Source organism: Gracilinanus agilis, chromosome 1, assembly GCF_016433145.1.
Source record: "Gracilinanus agilis isolate LMUSP501 chromosome 1, AgileGrace, whole genome shotgun sequence".
Classification (NCBI taxonomy): Eukaryota; Metazoa; Chordata; class Mammalia; order Didelphimorphia; family Didelphidae; genus Gracilinanus; species Gracilinanus agilis.
Genome location: NC_058130.1, coordinates 343,525,416 through 343,541,579, shown reverse-complemented (window position 1 = coordinate 343,541,579; position 16,164 = coordinate 343,525,416). Strand labels below are relative to the sequence as shown.

The following is a 16,164-nucleotide window of genomic DNA, read 5'->3' as shown; positions in this document are numbered from 1 at the left end:
TGGTAAGGGTGGGCAATGGGGGTCAAGTGACTTGCCCAGGGTCACACAGCTGGGAAGTGGCTGAGGCCAGGTTTGAACCTAGGACCTCCTGTCTCTAGGCCTGACTCTCACTCCACTGAGCTACCCAGCTGCCCCCCGAGATACATTTCTTAACAGAATAGATTCTTTTGTTTTAAACATATATATTTACTTAGAAAGCTATATTTATTTCTTAGTCACTTAGTGTACTTGAGACTCTTAATATACATTAATCTCAAAAGTCTTTTTTTTTAAAAGTGTTTCTTAGTGAATTGCCTTTCTTAGAGAACTTTGAAATATGAGATGATTCTTCAGCTTTTCATTTCATGATTTTTTAAATCTTTTTTGGCTTATATTAGACTATTGTTATAGTAGCTCCTAGATCATTAAAACTTACTGTTCTTTTTCATGGAAAATGCTGCCTAAGCAGTCCTTACTGTTATGCTTACAAAGTTTATTTTTTAAAACTAAGCATTAGACTTTATGTTTATTCCTACTAAATTTTGTATCATTTGACTTGTCCTTATATACTCTTCTAGAATCCTGACTCTCTAGAGTTAGTTATCCATCTCAGCTTTGTGTCATCTACAAAATTGAAAAGATTGACACATATCTTCATTTGGTTCCTTGATAAAAAATATTTAAAAGTTCGGAGCCAGGGATAGATCTCTGAGAAAGCCATTAAAGATCATTCTTTAGATTTGATTGTGCCTCTTGAGGCAGCTACATGGAACATGGTAGAGCACTCTGCCTGCAGTCAAAAAAAGACTGAGGTGAAAAAAGTGCCCCCCAAACAGTTCTGATTGTGATTCTGTGCAAGTCACAAAATCTCTGTTTATTTCAGTTTCTTCAGTTGTGAACAGTAGCATCTATCTCTCAAGGATGTAGTGGATCAGATAAACTAATATTTTAAAAATGCTTAGCAGTGTGCTTGGTATGGAGTGGATACTTAATAAGAGTTTGTTCCCTTCTTTCTCTCCTACCACCCCCTCCTCAAATCATCTTTACCAGAAAAACAGAATGAGATATGTTGTCAAATACTTTGCTAACATCTGATGAACTATTTCTCCAGCTGTTCATTGATCTACCAAGTAGTAACACTTTTGGTTAAAGGAATTAAAGTTAGTTTGAGATGAGTTATTCATTTGGAACATGAGATCTGAACCTATCCAGGAAAATCAGGTTCACTTTTATTATCTCTTTACTCATTTTGCCACATTATTCTCTCTTAATTGTATTTATCCTATCTCATCTGTAGAGAAAATAATAGCAAAATAAAAATTAAGCGGTTCCATTTTCTCCCTTTTGTCAGTTATTATCACCCCATGTACCTGAATCCTTTCAATCTTTTACATGATCTTTTCCTTTGAATAGAGAAAAATAAGTTATTTTTGGTTCCATGGCATTTTTTAAACCAACCTTTGTTCATTCTGAACTTCATTATTCCAGACATTATTCTGACCCCCCTTCATCTTCTAGACATAACCTTTTAAAAGTCTTTGGTAGAACAAGTAGAGAAGCAAAGTCAAGATGGTGGAGTGATAGCAGTTTTATTTTAGTTAATTCACATTTTCCTCCATTGTAAATTATGATAGGCATAAGACTGAATTCTCATTGAGAACCCTAGGGGAAAATCTATATTGAATTACTTTTCCAGTCAAGAATAGATTGAAAAAGAAGTCTAAGGACCCTGGAGGTATGGGAGCTGGTCATTTGTAAAGTGTAGTAATAGTAGGCAGAAGTAGTAGTGGGATACACCAGTGGCAACACTCAGGAATAGCCATGGTAAGAAGACCAAACACCTGTACAAAAAGAGATCACAAGCGACCATATACTGGCACTGAGAGGTGGAATAGATGTTATTTGGCAGCTCTGTTATTCATTACCCAGTTTTGAGTCATAGTTCCAGGTTGAAGAGGAGTGATCACAAGTATAAGGGAACAGGAATCCTACATTTATAAGGAGGAAGGGACAATTTCCAGAAAAATTAGCAATGTGCCACTAAACTCAAGAATAGAAGCAGGACTCAGATTAGTCCTACACATAAGTTTGCAGTTGAATAAACTGGTGAAGGAGCCCCAAATCAAAAGCCTACAGAGCAGCCACTCAAACCTGCAGAACCTTTTGATATTCTCTCTCTACCATGACAAAGTCCAATAGTAGTTTATAAAAACTGAACCACATCCAAGCCAAGAAACCCAAGGTTGGTTTGTAGAATATAGACCCAGAAGGTAGTGTAACAGACTTCTTCCTGAATCACATCATATTAGAATAACTGAAAACTCATTGACCTCTAGGCTGAGGTATGAAAGCAGTAACAGACAGACACTTAGGCCAAATATCCACCCCCTGATATGAACAGCCTCAACATCAAAGTCAACTTGAGTTGAAGTAGGCTGAAAAAAATGAGCAAACAACAGAAAAAGAACTTGACAGTAAAAGCTATGATGGTGGCAGAAAGGCAATATACACATAGAGAAGAAAATAATGATTTGAAAGCATTTGCAAGGAAAACCTCAAAGAAAAGTACAGATTGGACAAAAGCTCAACAAGAATTTCTAGAAGAATTAAAGAGATTTTTTTTAAAAGAACAAAAACAAACCCTCAAAAAATCAAAATTAGTTAAGTAAAAGAGGAATCAAAAATACTGGGGAAAAGAATGCCTTAAAGCTTGTCACTTCACATGACATCAAAATACAATAAAATAAGTCTTTTGAGACTAAAAAAAAAAAAAATAAAATATCCCATAGGAAAAAATAACTGATTTGGAAAATAGATTGAGGATAGATAATTTAAGAACTATTGGACTACTTTAGACCTGTCAACATAGACTTATTTCATGAAAATGTAAAAGAAAATTGCCCAAATGTTTTGGAAGCAGAAGGCTAAGTAGAAATGAAAGAATCTACCAACCACCTACTGGAAGAAGTCCCCAAATGAATTCTTCCAACATTGTTATAGCCAAATTTCAGAGTCAAGGAGAAAATATGGAAAGCAGCCAAAAATAAACCATTGAAATACTGTGAAGTCACAGTCAAGATCACACAAGATCTTGTGAGGGCCGCAAAGAAACCAAAGTAACCCGTTGAGAAGCAGATGGCAATTGGAGAAATGATTCAGGCACCTCAGCTTGGGAGGCAGCTCTTCCATCCTGGATTCATTCCTAAGACAGTGGTTCCAGTCTTAATAGCTTAGGATAATTCCATGAGGATTCTATGCCTCTCCTTCCTATACTACTCATCACCGTCTGGGGATCTTAATATCACTAGCTGGCTCAGCTAATCTTCCTTCCACAGTGAGGGGATTCCTGGGGGTGATAGCCAATATGACAGGTTAAAAAAGGTAACATCTATTCTTACCCTCCAAACCTTGCTGCCCCCCAAATAAAATCTTTATACTATTACCTTAAAAAAAACAAACATCTCAGTAGATTGAGAGTCAGGCCCAGAGATGGGATGTCCTGGGTTCAAATCTGGCCTTGGACACTTCCTAGTTGTTGCGACCCTGGGCAAGTCACCATAATTCCCATTGCCTAGCCCCTACCACTCTTCTGCCTTGGAACCAATACACAGTATTGATCCCAAGATGGAAGGTAAGGGTTTTAAAAAACAAACAAACAAACCATTATAAAGGAGTGGAGGATTTGGAATATATTCCAGGAGGTAAGAGTGCTAGAATTACAACTGAGATTAACCATCCAGCAAAAATGAGTATAATCTACAGGGTGAAAAATGTATATTTAATGAAATAGAAAACTTTTATTCATTCTTAATAAAAAGATGAGAGCTGAAAAGAAAATTTGACATTCAGATACAAGCCTGAAGAGAAACATAAAAAGGTAACCATGAATGGGAAATCATAATGGACTAAAGAAGCTTAAACTATTTATGTCCTGTGGAAGGATGGTACATGTAACTCTTCAAAATTCATTCTAAGACTGTTAGAGGGAATCTATTTAGACAAAGGGCATGTATGTGGTTCTGTTATATTGATTATCTCAAAAGAAGAATGGAAAGATTTGGGGAAAAGAGTGGTGCTATATGGGAGTAGGAAAACAAAAAAATGAGGAAAATTATTTCACATAGAGTGGTCAAGGAAAATTAAAAGAATGGAGTTGGGCAGAACAGAACTGGCAACATTTGAACCTCAGTCTCATCTGAACCAGTTGAAAGAGGGAAGAAGATACATATACATAATTTTATTTTATGAAATAGAAGACTTTCTATGAATATCACCCAACAGGGAAGTAAAGGGAAAAAGGATCATAAGAAAGGAGTAGGGATAAGAAGGAGAGAAGATTAAGGATAGCAGAGATTAGAAGCAAAGCATACTCTTGAGGAGAAGACAGGATTGAAAAGAATGATAAGTTTAAGAGTACAGGATAGATTTAAGTATACAATTAGCAATCCTAACTGTGACTGAGAATGGTTTGAACTCACATGTAAAATTGAAGAGGATTGCAAAATTAGAATCTAACAATATGTTTTTATAAGAAACAGTCTTGAAAAAAATGCATCAAATAGGGTTAAAATAAGAGTGTAGAGGAGGGCAGCTGGGTAGCTCAGTGGATTGAGAGCCAGGCCTAGAGACAGGAGGTCCTAAGTTCAAATCCAGCCTCAGACACTTCCCAGCTGTGTGACCCTGGGCAAGTCACTTGACCCCCATTGCCTACCCTTACCACTCTTCCACCTATAAGTCACAGAAGTTACACAGAAGTTAAGGGTTTAAAATTAAAAAAAAAAATTAAAAAAAAATAAGAGTGTAGAGCAGAATCTATTACACTTCAGCTAAAGTAATAAAGACATTTATAGCAGTACTGATCTCAGTCAAAGCAAAAGCTAAAATATACCTAATTAGAAGAGATGGCCAGGAAAACTACAATTTGTTAAAAATACTATAGGCAGTAAATTAATAATAATATTCAACACATGCACCAAATGGCATGACATCTACATGTTCCTGGAAAAGTTAAATGAGGTATAGGAGGTAATACATTAAAACAATAAAAGTTGGGGACCTCAATCTCTTTCAAACTTAGACAAATCTAACCATAGAATAAGAAAAAAGTAAAGAAGATAAATAAAATTATGACAAAAAAAAAGTTAGATATGAACACTGTCTGGAGAAATTTGAATGGAAACAGAAAGGAATATAACTTCCTCTCAGCGGTACATACAGCTACATGAAAATTGACCATGTATTAGGCTATAAAAACATCACTTAAAAAAGTAGAAAATACAAATAGTGAATTTGCCCTTTTCAGACCACAAAACTGCCTTCAATAAAGGACTTTGGAAGCATAGATTAAAATTTAATTGCAACTAAATAATCCTAAAGAATGAGTGGATCAAATCAGTAATTTTATTAAAGGAGAATAATAACAAGGAAGAAACATTACAAAATTTGTGGGATGCAGCCAAGTCATTACTTTTGGGAAAAAATATGTGTCACTATTTACATTAATAAAAGAAAGAGCACATCAATGGAGTAGTCATAGAACTTAAAAAACACATTAAAAATTCCAAATTAAACTCCAAAATATTAATCCTGAAAATTAAATGAGATTAATAAAAATTTAAAATTAGAAACTATTTAATAAATTAAATTAAGAACTATTTATTTTGAGGGGAAACTCATTCAAATAGACAAAACTCTTTGTTAATTTGATGAAAAAAAAAAACAAGGAAATCAGGTTACCAGTAAATGATTTCATCATAACCAATCATCATAAAAGAAAGGCTATTATTTGGAGCTATTTTGCCTAACTACATGCCAATAAAACTGATAGTCTAAATGAAATATTTGAATATTTACCAAAATTTGAATTACTCAGATGAATAGAATAGGAAATGGAATACTTAAATTATAGTAATTTAGAAAAGCAAAATTTAAATACATAAATAACCTCTCTAAGAAACCCCCTCTCCCAGGACTCAATGGATTCAGAAGTACATTCTACCAAACATTTAAAGAATAGTTAATTCTAATACTAAACAGACTTTTTGAAAAAATAGGTAAAGAGGGAATTTTTCTGAGTTCCCCTTTGACACAGATATGGTCTTCAAAGCCAAAACAGAGAAAGAAAATGATAGACTAATTTCCCTAATGAGTATAGGTGCAAAAATTAAATAATATACTAGCAAAATTAAAATAATGTACCACAAAGATTAGATGTTATGACCAGACTGGGATTATACCAAGATTGCAGGGCTAATTCTGTATTAACAGAAGTATAAACATAATTGACCATGTCAATAACACCACCAAAAAAACCCCAATAAAAATCATATGATTATTTCCAAAGATACTGAAAAGGCTTTTGACTAAACATGATATCAAATAATCACTAGAACGCATAGACATAAAAGAAGCTTTTCTTATATTGATAAGTAATGTTTACCTATCTAAAACAAAGAGCAAGAATTAACTGTAATGGAACTAAACTTGAAGTCTTTCTAATAAGATCAGGAGTGAAGCAAAGATATTCATTATAACCCTTTTTATTTAGTATTTGTCTAGAAATGTCTGGTTACTTTTATTAGAAATACTAGGTAAACTGTAACAAAACAAGAAAAAGAAATAGAATAAGCATAGGTAGTGAGTAAACAAAACTATCACTTTTTGCAAGTGATACTATGTTTTACTTAGAGACTTTGAAATAGTTCATTAAATATTAGTCAAAACAATTAACACCTTTAGCACAGTTGTAGGAGACAAAATAAATCAGCATTACTATTACTGCATATTACTAACAAAACCCAGCAAGAAGAGACTAAATTTTCATTTCAAATATCTACAGATGGTATAAAATACTAGGGTGTCTTCTTTCAAGAGCACACAGTGGAAACCTATAAAACATTCTACACATGAATAAAAGCAATTCTAAATAATTAGAGAAATATTAATTACTTATAGGTGGGCTGAGCCAATATAACTAACATGATAATACTATCTAAATAAATCAATGTATTCAGTGCCATGCCAATCAACTAGCAAAGAATTACTTTATAAACCATGTAAAGAATATCAAGGAAATCAGTGGGGGAAAAATGGCAGAGGGGGTTAGCAGTACAAGGTCTGTAACTATACTATAAAGATTAGTGTGTGTGTGAGTGTGTGTGTGTGTGTGTGTGTGTGTGTGTGTGTGTGTGTGTGTGTAAAATCACATACATCACAACAATTTGGCACTGGGTAAGAAGTAGAGTGATTAATCAATGGAAAGGATTAGGTATACAATGTACAGAGGCAAACGAATGCAATAAATAATGTGTCATAAATCCAAAGATCTCAAATATTAGGGCAAGATATCAAAATCTCTGAAGAAAATTGGGAAAGTAGGAACAGATTACCATCTTACAGCCTATACAAAAAGAATCTCAAATTGGTTACATGATTTAGATATGAATAGCAATATTACAAGGAAATTTTTGGCACACAGAAAAATGACCTGTCACATCTATGATTAAAGGAAGAATTCACAACCAAAAAAAAGAGGTAGGTTCATAGAAGGAAAATTGATCTTTTTCTTTTGGTAAAGATATTTTATTTTATCAATTACTTGTAATAAATTACCACATAAGTTTTCCAAAGTTTTATGATCCAGATTATTTCCCTCTCTCCTTCCCTCCTTCTTCCTGGACCTAGCAAGCAGTTCAGTCTGGGTTACACATATATTATCATGCCAAACATATTTCCATATTGTTCATTTTTGTAAGAGAATGATCATGTAAAACCAAAATCCCAAAATAAAAACCTAAATAAACTAAGTGAAAAATCAAATACTTTCATCTGCATTCTGACTCCAGCAGTTCTTTCTCTGGAGGTATATTGCGTTCTTTGTCATTAGTCCCTCAGAATTGTCCTGGATCATTGTATTGCCTATAATTAAATATCACAATATTGCTGTTACTGTGTCTAATGTTCTACTGGTTCTACTTATTTGACTCTGCATCAGTTCATGTAGATCTTTTCAGCTCTTTCTCATCTTGTTCATCATTTTTATAGTCCAATAGTATTCCATCTCCAACATACACCGTAATTTGTTCAGCCATTCCCAAATTGATTCATATCCCTTCAGTTTCCAATTCTTTGACACTACAAAAAGAGCTGCTATAAATAGAAAATGGATATTTTTGCTTGCATAAAATTTAGAAGTTTTACAGAAGAAAAACAACTGCTTGATCACATGGTTCGATGGGGATATGATTGGGGATGTAGACTCTAAACAATCACCCTATTGCAAATATTAATAATATGGAAATATGTCTTGATCAATGATATTGCTCGTTAGCTACGGGAGAGGGATGGGAGGAGAGGAGGGAAAGAACATAAATCATGTAATCATGGAAAAACACCCCAACCAAAATAAATAAATAAATAAATAAACTTTAAAAGAAATTAAAAGTTTATATGTCCTTCTCTTCGTGGCCAATGAATCATACTGTCAATGGAGTTTTCTTGACAGATACTAAAGTAGTTTGCCTTTTCCTTCTCCAATGGATTATGGCAGACAGAGCTTAAATGACTTGTCCAGGATCACTTAGCTAGTAAGAGTTAGAAGCTGGATTTGAATTCAGGTCTTTTTGAAACCAGACTTAGTGCTCTATCCCTTGAGCCACCTAAATTATTCCTAGTAATACATAAACACTAAGAAAAAAAACCCCAAACCAAACACCCTCTGAGATACTACTTCATACCCATCAGTTTGGAGAAGATGACAGAAAAGGAAAATGACAAATACTGAATGAGTTGTGAGAAAATAGGTAAGAATGTTAATGCAATATTGTTAGAGCTGTGAACTGGTCCAATCATTCTGGAAAGCAATTTGGAACTCTACTGAAAAAGTTATTTTAGGTGCATACTCTTTGACCCAGCAATACTGCCTCTTGATCTATACTCAAATGAGATCAAAGACAAAAGAATAGGACCCCATAGGTATAAAAACGTTTCTAGTGGCTCTTTTTGTTGTGACAAAGAATCCCCATAAGTTAGGGAAGGACTGAACAAGTTATGATATATAACTATGTTAGAATGCTATTATATTGTTGTAAGAAATGATGAAAGAGATGGTTTTAAAATAATCTGGGATAACTTATATGAACTGAATCAAAGTGAAGTGAGGAGAATCAGGTGAATAATTTACACATTAACAGCAATATTGTAAAGGTAATCAACAGTGGAAAACTTAGTAACTGATCAACACTATGATATCACATTTCCAAAGGACTCATAATGAAAATACACTTCACTTCCTCATAGAGAATTGATTGATTCAACATACAAACAGAGATAAATATATTTTCTTTTTCTCCTCCCCTGGAAATTTATTTTGAATGAATTTATATTTTAATAGGTTTTATTATTTCTTGATTTCTTACTGTATTGAAAAGAAGAAAAGAATCTGGAACTGAAAATAAAATTGAATAAAAAAAAGTGCTATATATAAGTGCACCTTTCTTTCCCTCTCCCCCTCGCCATATGCCTTTGGTGATTAGTTCTCTATTTATCTTCATTTTCTCTTTTAAAAAGTTCCTTTTTTTCTTCCTTATTAGAATTTTTTTGGTATCTTAAGCAATTCTTCTTGAGTGATTTTCATTCCTTCTGACATTCCATGAAAACTATCTTGTTTATGAACTCTTTGAGAGCTTATTACCCCCAAAATTATTTCTGCTCCCTTTTCTATTATAAACTCAAAGATGGAGTGGTCATTTCCCTGCAAAGTTCCCATTATTTCCACTCCCTATGTGTTTTATATGTTTTTTCTTCCTGTTAAAAAGAATCTGATGCAGAATACAATTCTCTCCTCTTGAAATAGATCATTAAGACAAATAAAGAAATTATCATTGCCTCTTCTTAAGTCAGAGTGTGAACTCCACCAGATGTCTATATAATTAAAAGCCTGGTAATCATTATATCATAACTTCCCCCCATTCCTGTAATTAATTAAGCTTTTCTACTTGCTTTTTATTTTTTTATTTTTATTTTATTTTTTTTAATTTTAAACCCTTAACTTCTGTGTATTGACTTATAGGTGGAAGAGTGGTAAGGGTAGGCAATGGGGGGCAAGTGACTTGCCCAGGGTCACACAGCTGGGAAGTGTCTGAGGCCGGATTTGAACCTAGGACCTCCTGTCTCTAGGCCTGGCTCTCAATCCACTGAGCTACCCAGCTGCCCCTCTGCTTGCTTTTTGAACTGTGTTCTAGGGCTAAATCCTTTTTATGAATTGTCTCCTTGACCATGCTGTTCACTTCCCAAATCTTGCCTTCAGATACTCTTTCTTCAGATTGGTAGCAACATCACATGCACTCTTTTTCTCTTCAGTTTCTTTTGTTAAAATGCTATAATTTTCAGTCAGGCATTCTAGATTTTTTTTTAGCAGATTTATTGTTTCATTGGGTGCCTTTGTGAATCTCTTGAAGTTATAGTCATCAGGTTTGAAATGTCTTATGTGTTTTTGTAATGTTCTGCATGTGTATGCATGGTAAGAAAGAATGAAGAGGTCCGCAGGTGGCACAGTGGCTAGAAAGCTAAACCTAGAATCAAGAAGATATGAATTAAGATCTAGTCTTGGATCTTTCTAACTATATGACCCTAAGCAAGCCATTTAACCTTTATTTGTATGAAATGGGGATAATAATAGTGCCTACTTCCCAAGGTTGTTTTTAGGTTTAAGTGAGATATTTTCAAAGTTCTTTATAAGCTTTAAGGCATCATATGAATGCTCTAATAATATTAATTATTATAAATATGTTGACTCAGTAGCTACAATAAAATTTTCATAATTTTATTGTAGCTATTGAGTCAATTGTTTTCGTTATTGTTCATTTTATCATCTTTATCAAATCAACAAAAAGATGCTGCATTATCCCTCGACATTGCCAAGCCTCCCCCACCCCTCCCCCCATGTCTTTTTTCTCTGACCCTTATTGAATTATCTTAGAAGACAAGCAGTTGTTTCCTTTTTAAATGCTTTTATCTTTCGAAAGAGCCTCATCTTTTACTCTGTAAATCTTTCTAAAGAGCCACATCTGAAATATACTGTGTCCTTTCTTGCCTTTCTCCTCTGTGCCACATTCTTCCATCTTGCAGCATCTTGACATAGGTTTGGATTCCCTTCTCCTTCTTTACATCCTTTTTTTTCTTTTTCTTTTTCTCATTGATGCCCTCCTCCCTTTTTACTCTCCTAGCACAGCATAGCTCTCCACATTCCAGTTTGTAGCTAGAAGGCTTAGCAGGAACAATACTTAAAAAAACCTCTCTTTCTCCCTTGCCCAGTCTCCATTGTCCAGTTCCTACTAGGTAATGTTATGTCCCCCTCCTGGCTGAGTGTTAATTCTTTCTAGCCTGCCCTCATCCTTACCTTAAGCAAAGGTAACTCAAAACTGTCCTTTTCTCTTGACTCTTGGGCCCCTATCCCTTTTCCAATAATTGTTGGTAGGCAACATAGATGCTAATAATGCTTAAACTAAACTGGGATTGCTGAATTACAATTCTTCTGGGTTCATCGTAAACTGCTAGGTTCTTACCATATGAGCTTATTATTTCTTTTCCTCCTTACCGCAATCAATCAATCAATAGGTCCTTATTATTAAACATGTACTGTAGGCTGTCTGGGGATTCAAGTGCAAATAATGGAGTAATCTCTCCTCTCAATGAACATAAGTTCTAATTGCAGAGACAATGAGTATATATAAACTATATATGCCATATAAATAGAAAGTTAACAAATACATGTAAAATAATTTGTGAGGGATGGTACTAGTAGTTGAAAAGTTAGGAAAAGAAGGGATTGTGTGGTAGAGGTAAGGACTGAAGGCATCTCAGACATGTGGGATGGCCAGTACAAAGGCGTGGAGACATGGGAGGTTCTCAGTGAGGAACAGCTCCTCATCTGCAAAATGAGGACATTGGATTCATTGGCCTCTGAGGCCCAGTTGAGGTCTGTCTACATCTATGTTCCTATGGGTTTGATTTGGAATAGTAATTTTTGTCTTGTAGATTTGTCCTTGCAGATTTACATGAGCATATGGACTTTGTTTCAACTTGGGACAAATTTTTTTAAAGTTACTAATGATATTTAACACCTTATTTTTCAGGTGGTGATGGCAGTTGCTCAGCTGTATTGGCACTTATCACCAAAATCTGAAGCTGGTATTATTTCAAAATCATTAGTACGTTTACTTCGTAGTAATAGGTGGGTCATTTTTTCCAATTTCTTTAATATTCATGTTCAATAAACTATCATTTGCCTTTCATAATGTGAATTTTGAATTGGTTGTTACCAAGGAGACTTTAGATACTGTGAGAATTAACTATTGATATTTTATTTCATATTTTATTTTATTCTTTAAATTATATTATTCTGTAGCCACACAAACCTTAGCATCCTTGCCAGTTAAAAAAATTATCTAATTTCCAGGTACCAATGAGTCTACATCTTTGGATTCCTATAAATAACCTCAGGATGCAATTAGGTCCTAGAAATTCACAAAGTTTTCCTTTTACATAAAGGACAGTCTCCAATTCCACGTGTGTAAACCACTTTCATTAATGTAATTAGGCATGATCTCTAATTCCTGTGATGCCGACCAAATGTATTTCTATTCTCTTCTTTATATTATGCTTATAAAAATGATTTGTCTTCATTTTGGGGGCTTTGTGATAAACCAGTCCAAGCCATTGACCCATCTGTTGAGAGCAAATGATAATCACTAAAGTTTGTCAGAAATAATGTCGTGTTTAATGCTAAATCATGATCTCAAACACACACACACACACACACACCCCTACCTGAAAGGACTTAAAAAGCCAAATCATCTTATTTTAAACAGAAGGAAAAGAAATTATAGATAATTTCAAGGTGTATAATTCTGATAATTATTTTATTTCCCTTATTACATTTAAAAAGTTTTGTTGATGCCTTTTGTTTTTACATTACATTCATCTCTAAATAGAGTCCTTCTGTCAATTACCTATAAGCCCTCCTTTGTAACAAATATTTTTAAAAATGTTCACTAAAAAAAACAACCTGTCATATCTCATGCATACATACTTTTTATACCCACAACCCCTATAAATTTTTTAGTGAAAGCAGGGAAAGTACGTTTTCTTTTCTTTGGGGACTAAACTTGGTTTTATTTATACAATATCCACTTTTATTCTATTCTTTCCATTTATATTCTTCTGGTCATTGTGTATATTGTTTCCTGGTTCTGCTATACTTATTCTAATTTCTTCAAGTCCTTCCATATTTCTCTGAATTCTTTAATACTTATTATTTCTTAATCATGCAATAATATTTTATCACATTGATAGACCACCATTTGTTTTTATCTGTTCACCAATCTTTAAAAATCTAGTTTGTTTGGAAGTATTTTTTCAAACATCAGGTACTATCAGATTGGCTTAAATGAAATTTTAATTCGATCTTTATTTGACAAATCTCAAAAAAGTTTCATAAAAACTAAAGATTGCTAAAAAGCTTTTTAGGTGGATATGCAAGAACATCTCTAAAAATTAAACATATTATTGATTTCCCTTATTTATACCTTTACTTAATGCCTTTTTGAAAAATATTTCCAGTGAAAACTATTCCTTTTATTTCTAGGGAGGTGCAGTACATTGTTCTACAAAATATAGCAACAATGTCAATTCAGAGAAAGGTATGTGTATCACATACAATTTAGGGAAATACCAAATGGATATGTCATTAATCTTCTTTTTTTCTTTTTTCCTCTAAAAATTTAGGGCATGTTTGAACCTTATCTGAAGAGTTTTTATGTTAGGTCAACTGATCCAACAATGATCAAGACACTAAAGGTATGTATTCTTTAATTTTCTGGATATTCTCCTAATGTTTGATGTACCAAAAGAAGAAATGGATCGAACAAAGAAAAAAATAAAGACATAGAAGTAGAGTCCTGATTTCTGACACTTGGAGGTTAGAATCCTACTGCAAGAGAGTTAGCTGTATTTAAAAAATATATGTGTTCGCATGTGCACACATACACACACACACTGTATATTCTAATTAATTTTTTTCTTTATCTAACTTATACTTCTGTCCTTCCTAGCTGTAGCAGAAAGTAAAATGACACATGGAAAATGGTATAGGAGAAACCATACTTTTCATTGATCTCACTTAGTCCTACTACTTACTAATGACTACAATAAGTGATATCAACAAATTATATATTATATTAATTATTATTTAAATTCTTTAGCTCCCTCTATCCTTCCCCAATGATCATTGCTTCCTGGGAACTTGTCATACTTGTTGTTGGATACATAGTATCATTGTCCCAATTTCATATTTGATGAAACTGAGACTAGCAACTGACTTTTATAGATAGTAGCATTAAAACCATAATTCACAGAGTCTAGATCTGTCTTCTCCATTTACAGCATTCCTTCCACTATACTTTATTGTGTCTTCTAATGAAGAAAGATATAGGAGAATGTCCAGCATTCTTTCTGTTACACTGTCATTTTTTCCACTATACTGTTTCATGTTTCCTAATGATCAGAGATCTATATAGGTGAAATGAGATAAAGCTAATATTTCATTCCTGAAACATTTAAGCACAAAAATCCAGTATGATTTATGCATTTCTTCCATAATAAAATGTGTATTACCCTAAATATTCCATATGAAATTATGAAAGAAATATGTAGAGGTGTATATGTATATAAGTGTGAGACCCTAGGCATTTATAGTTATTTTTACTGTATAAGACCTTTTTAAGTTATGGCTTAGTTTATTCTAAATTTCCCTACAAAGCTAAATACTAACTTTCTAATTCACCCATAATTTTTTTTTATATTAAAGGTTCATATCCTGCTCCCAGGAGGATAATGCCTATTACACAGTTTTTTAGTTTTAAACAATTAATGCCTAGACCATCTTTGCTTTAGAGAATCACAGAATATCAAGTTGGAAGGGATTCATACATTATCTAAACTAAGAGTTCCAAACTTTTTGTGTGTTTTGGATCTAGTTGGCAAGGTGTTGAAAGTCAATGGACTCCTCAGAATAATAATTTTAAATTCATAAAATAAATTTGTATAAGTTTATGAAGGAAGCCAATTATATTGAATATAGTTATCATTTTTTTTTTAAGTTCACATGTTACAAAGTTGAGAACTCCTTATCTGGACAAATCCATTCCTGAGTGGGACTGTCCTTTATCCTTCCTACTTTCCAAGGCAAGCTATTCAATATTTGGACAACTTTTAATTTTGGGGAAGTTTTTCCTTATGTGGGCCAGAATCAGTTTCTCTGAATCTTCTACCTATTACTTCTAATACTACCTGTCGCAGCCAAACAGAGCACATCTGATACTTCTTTTGAATGATAGCAATTTTATACACCAAATCTTCCCTTCTTATCTCTTCTGCAAAGTCTTTCTTTCTTCAAATTAATATCCTTAATTCCTTCAACTGATTATTTTATTATTTAATCTTTAGTCACTGCACCATCTTGTTTTTTCTTCTTTGGTTGTCAATATTCTCAATAAAATATTGTAGTTAGAAGTGAACATAAGCAGAACTGCCCATGCCTAGTTTTGGATACTGTGCCTCATGTTACACAAATGAAGATTTTGTTAGATTTTTTTTTTTCTGTCATACCAGAATGTGGATTTATTGAGTTTGCCGTAGGTACCAATAGATTCATGAAGCTACACTCTTTATAAAGTATAGTAGATTGTTTGGGTTTTTTGTCCCTGTAGGCAAGTGCTAACCTGCTCAAGATTAAGCATCACATTCATTCTTTAAAATTGTTTTTTCCTTAGATACCTATGTTTCTCTTCTTTTTTTCTCCTGGGAGTCAGTGGTTTATGGTCAATAGAATGCTTATTTAGAAGTGACAACCTGTTTGAATCTTGTTCATGACATTTTATTAGCATAATGTTCATGGACAAGTATCTTAATCACCTCAGTTTCCTTGGCTGTCAAATGGGTTTTATAATATATTTATTAACTGCTTTAGGGTTATGAGGTTTAAGTGAGATAATACATGCAAAGCAATCTGAGAATGTTAAATGCTATGTTAAAGTCATCCATTTTAATTACTATTCTAGGCAAGAACAGAGATCGTGGAAACAAAACAGTTCATACCTCTAGCACTATGCCAGCCCAGGTTTAATC

At 33.5% G+C, this 16,164-nt stretch overlaps 1 protein-coding gene across 2 annotated transcripts in view; it reads left to right on the top strand.

The window, feature by feature from the left end:
- Positions 1-16,164, top strand: part of AP3B1 (adaptor related protein complex 3 subunit beta 1) — a 370,907-nt gene that overhangs the window by 187,629 nt on the left and 167,114 nt on the right. For both annotated transcript variants that reach the window (XM_044663208.1, XM_044663200.1), the window contains exons 9-11: positions 12,114-12,211; positions 13,625-13,679; positions 13,765-13,836. In XM_044663208.1, coding sequence (XP_044519143.1) covers positions 12,114-12,211; positions 13,625-13,679; positions 13,765-13,836 — 225 coding nt within the window. The remainder of the gene's footprint in view (positions 1-12,113; positions 12,212-13,624; positions 13,680-13,764; positions 13,837-16,164) is intronic.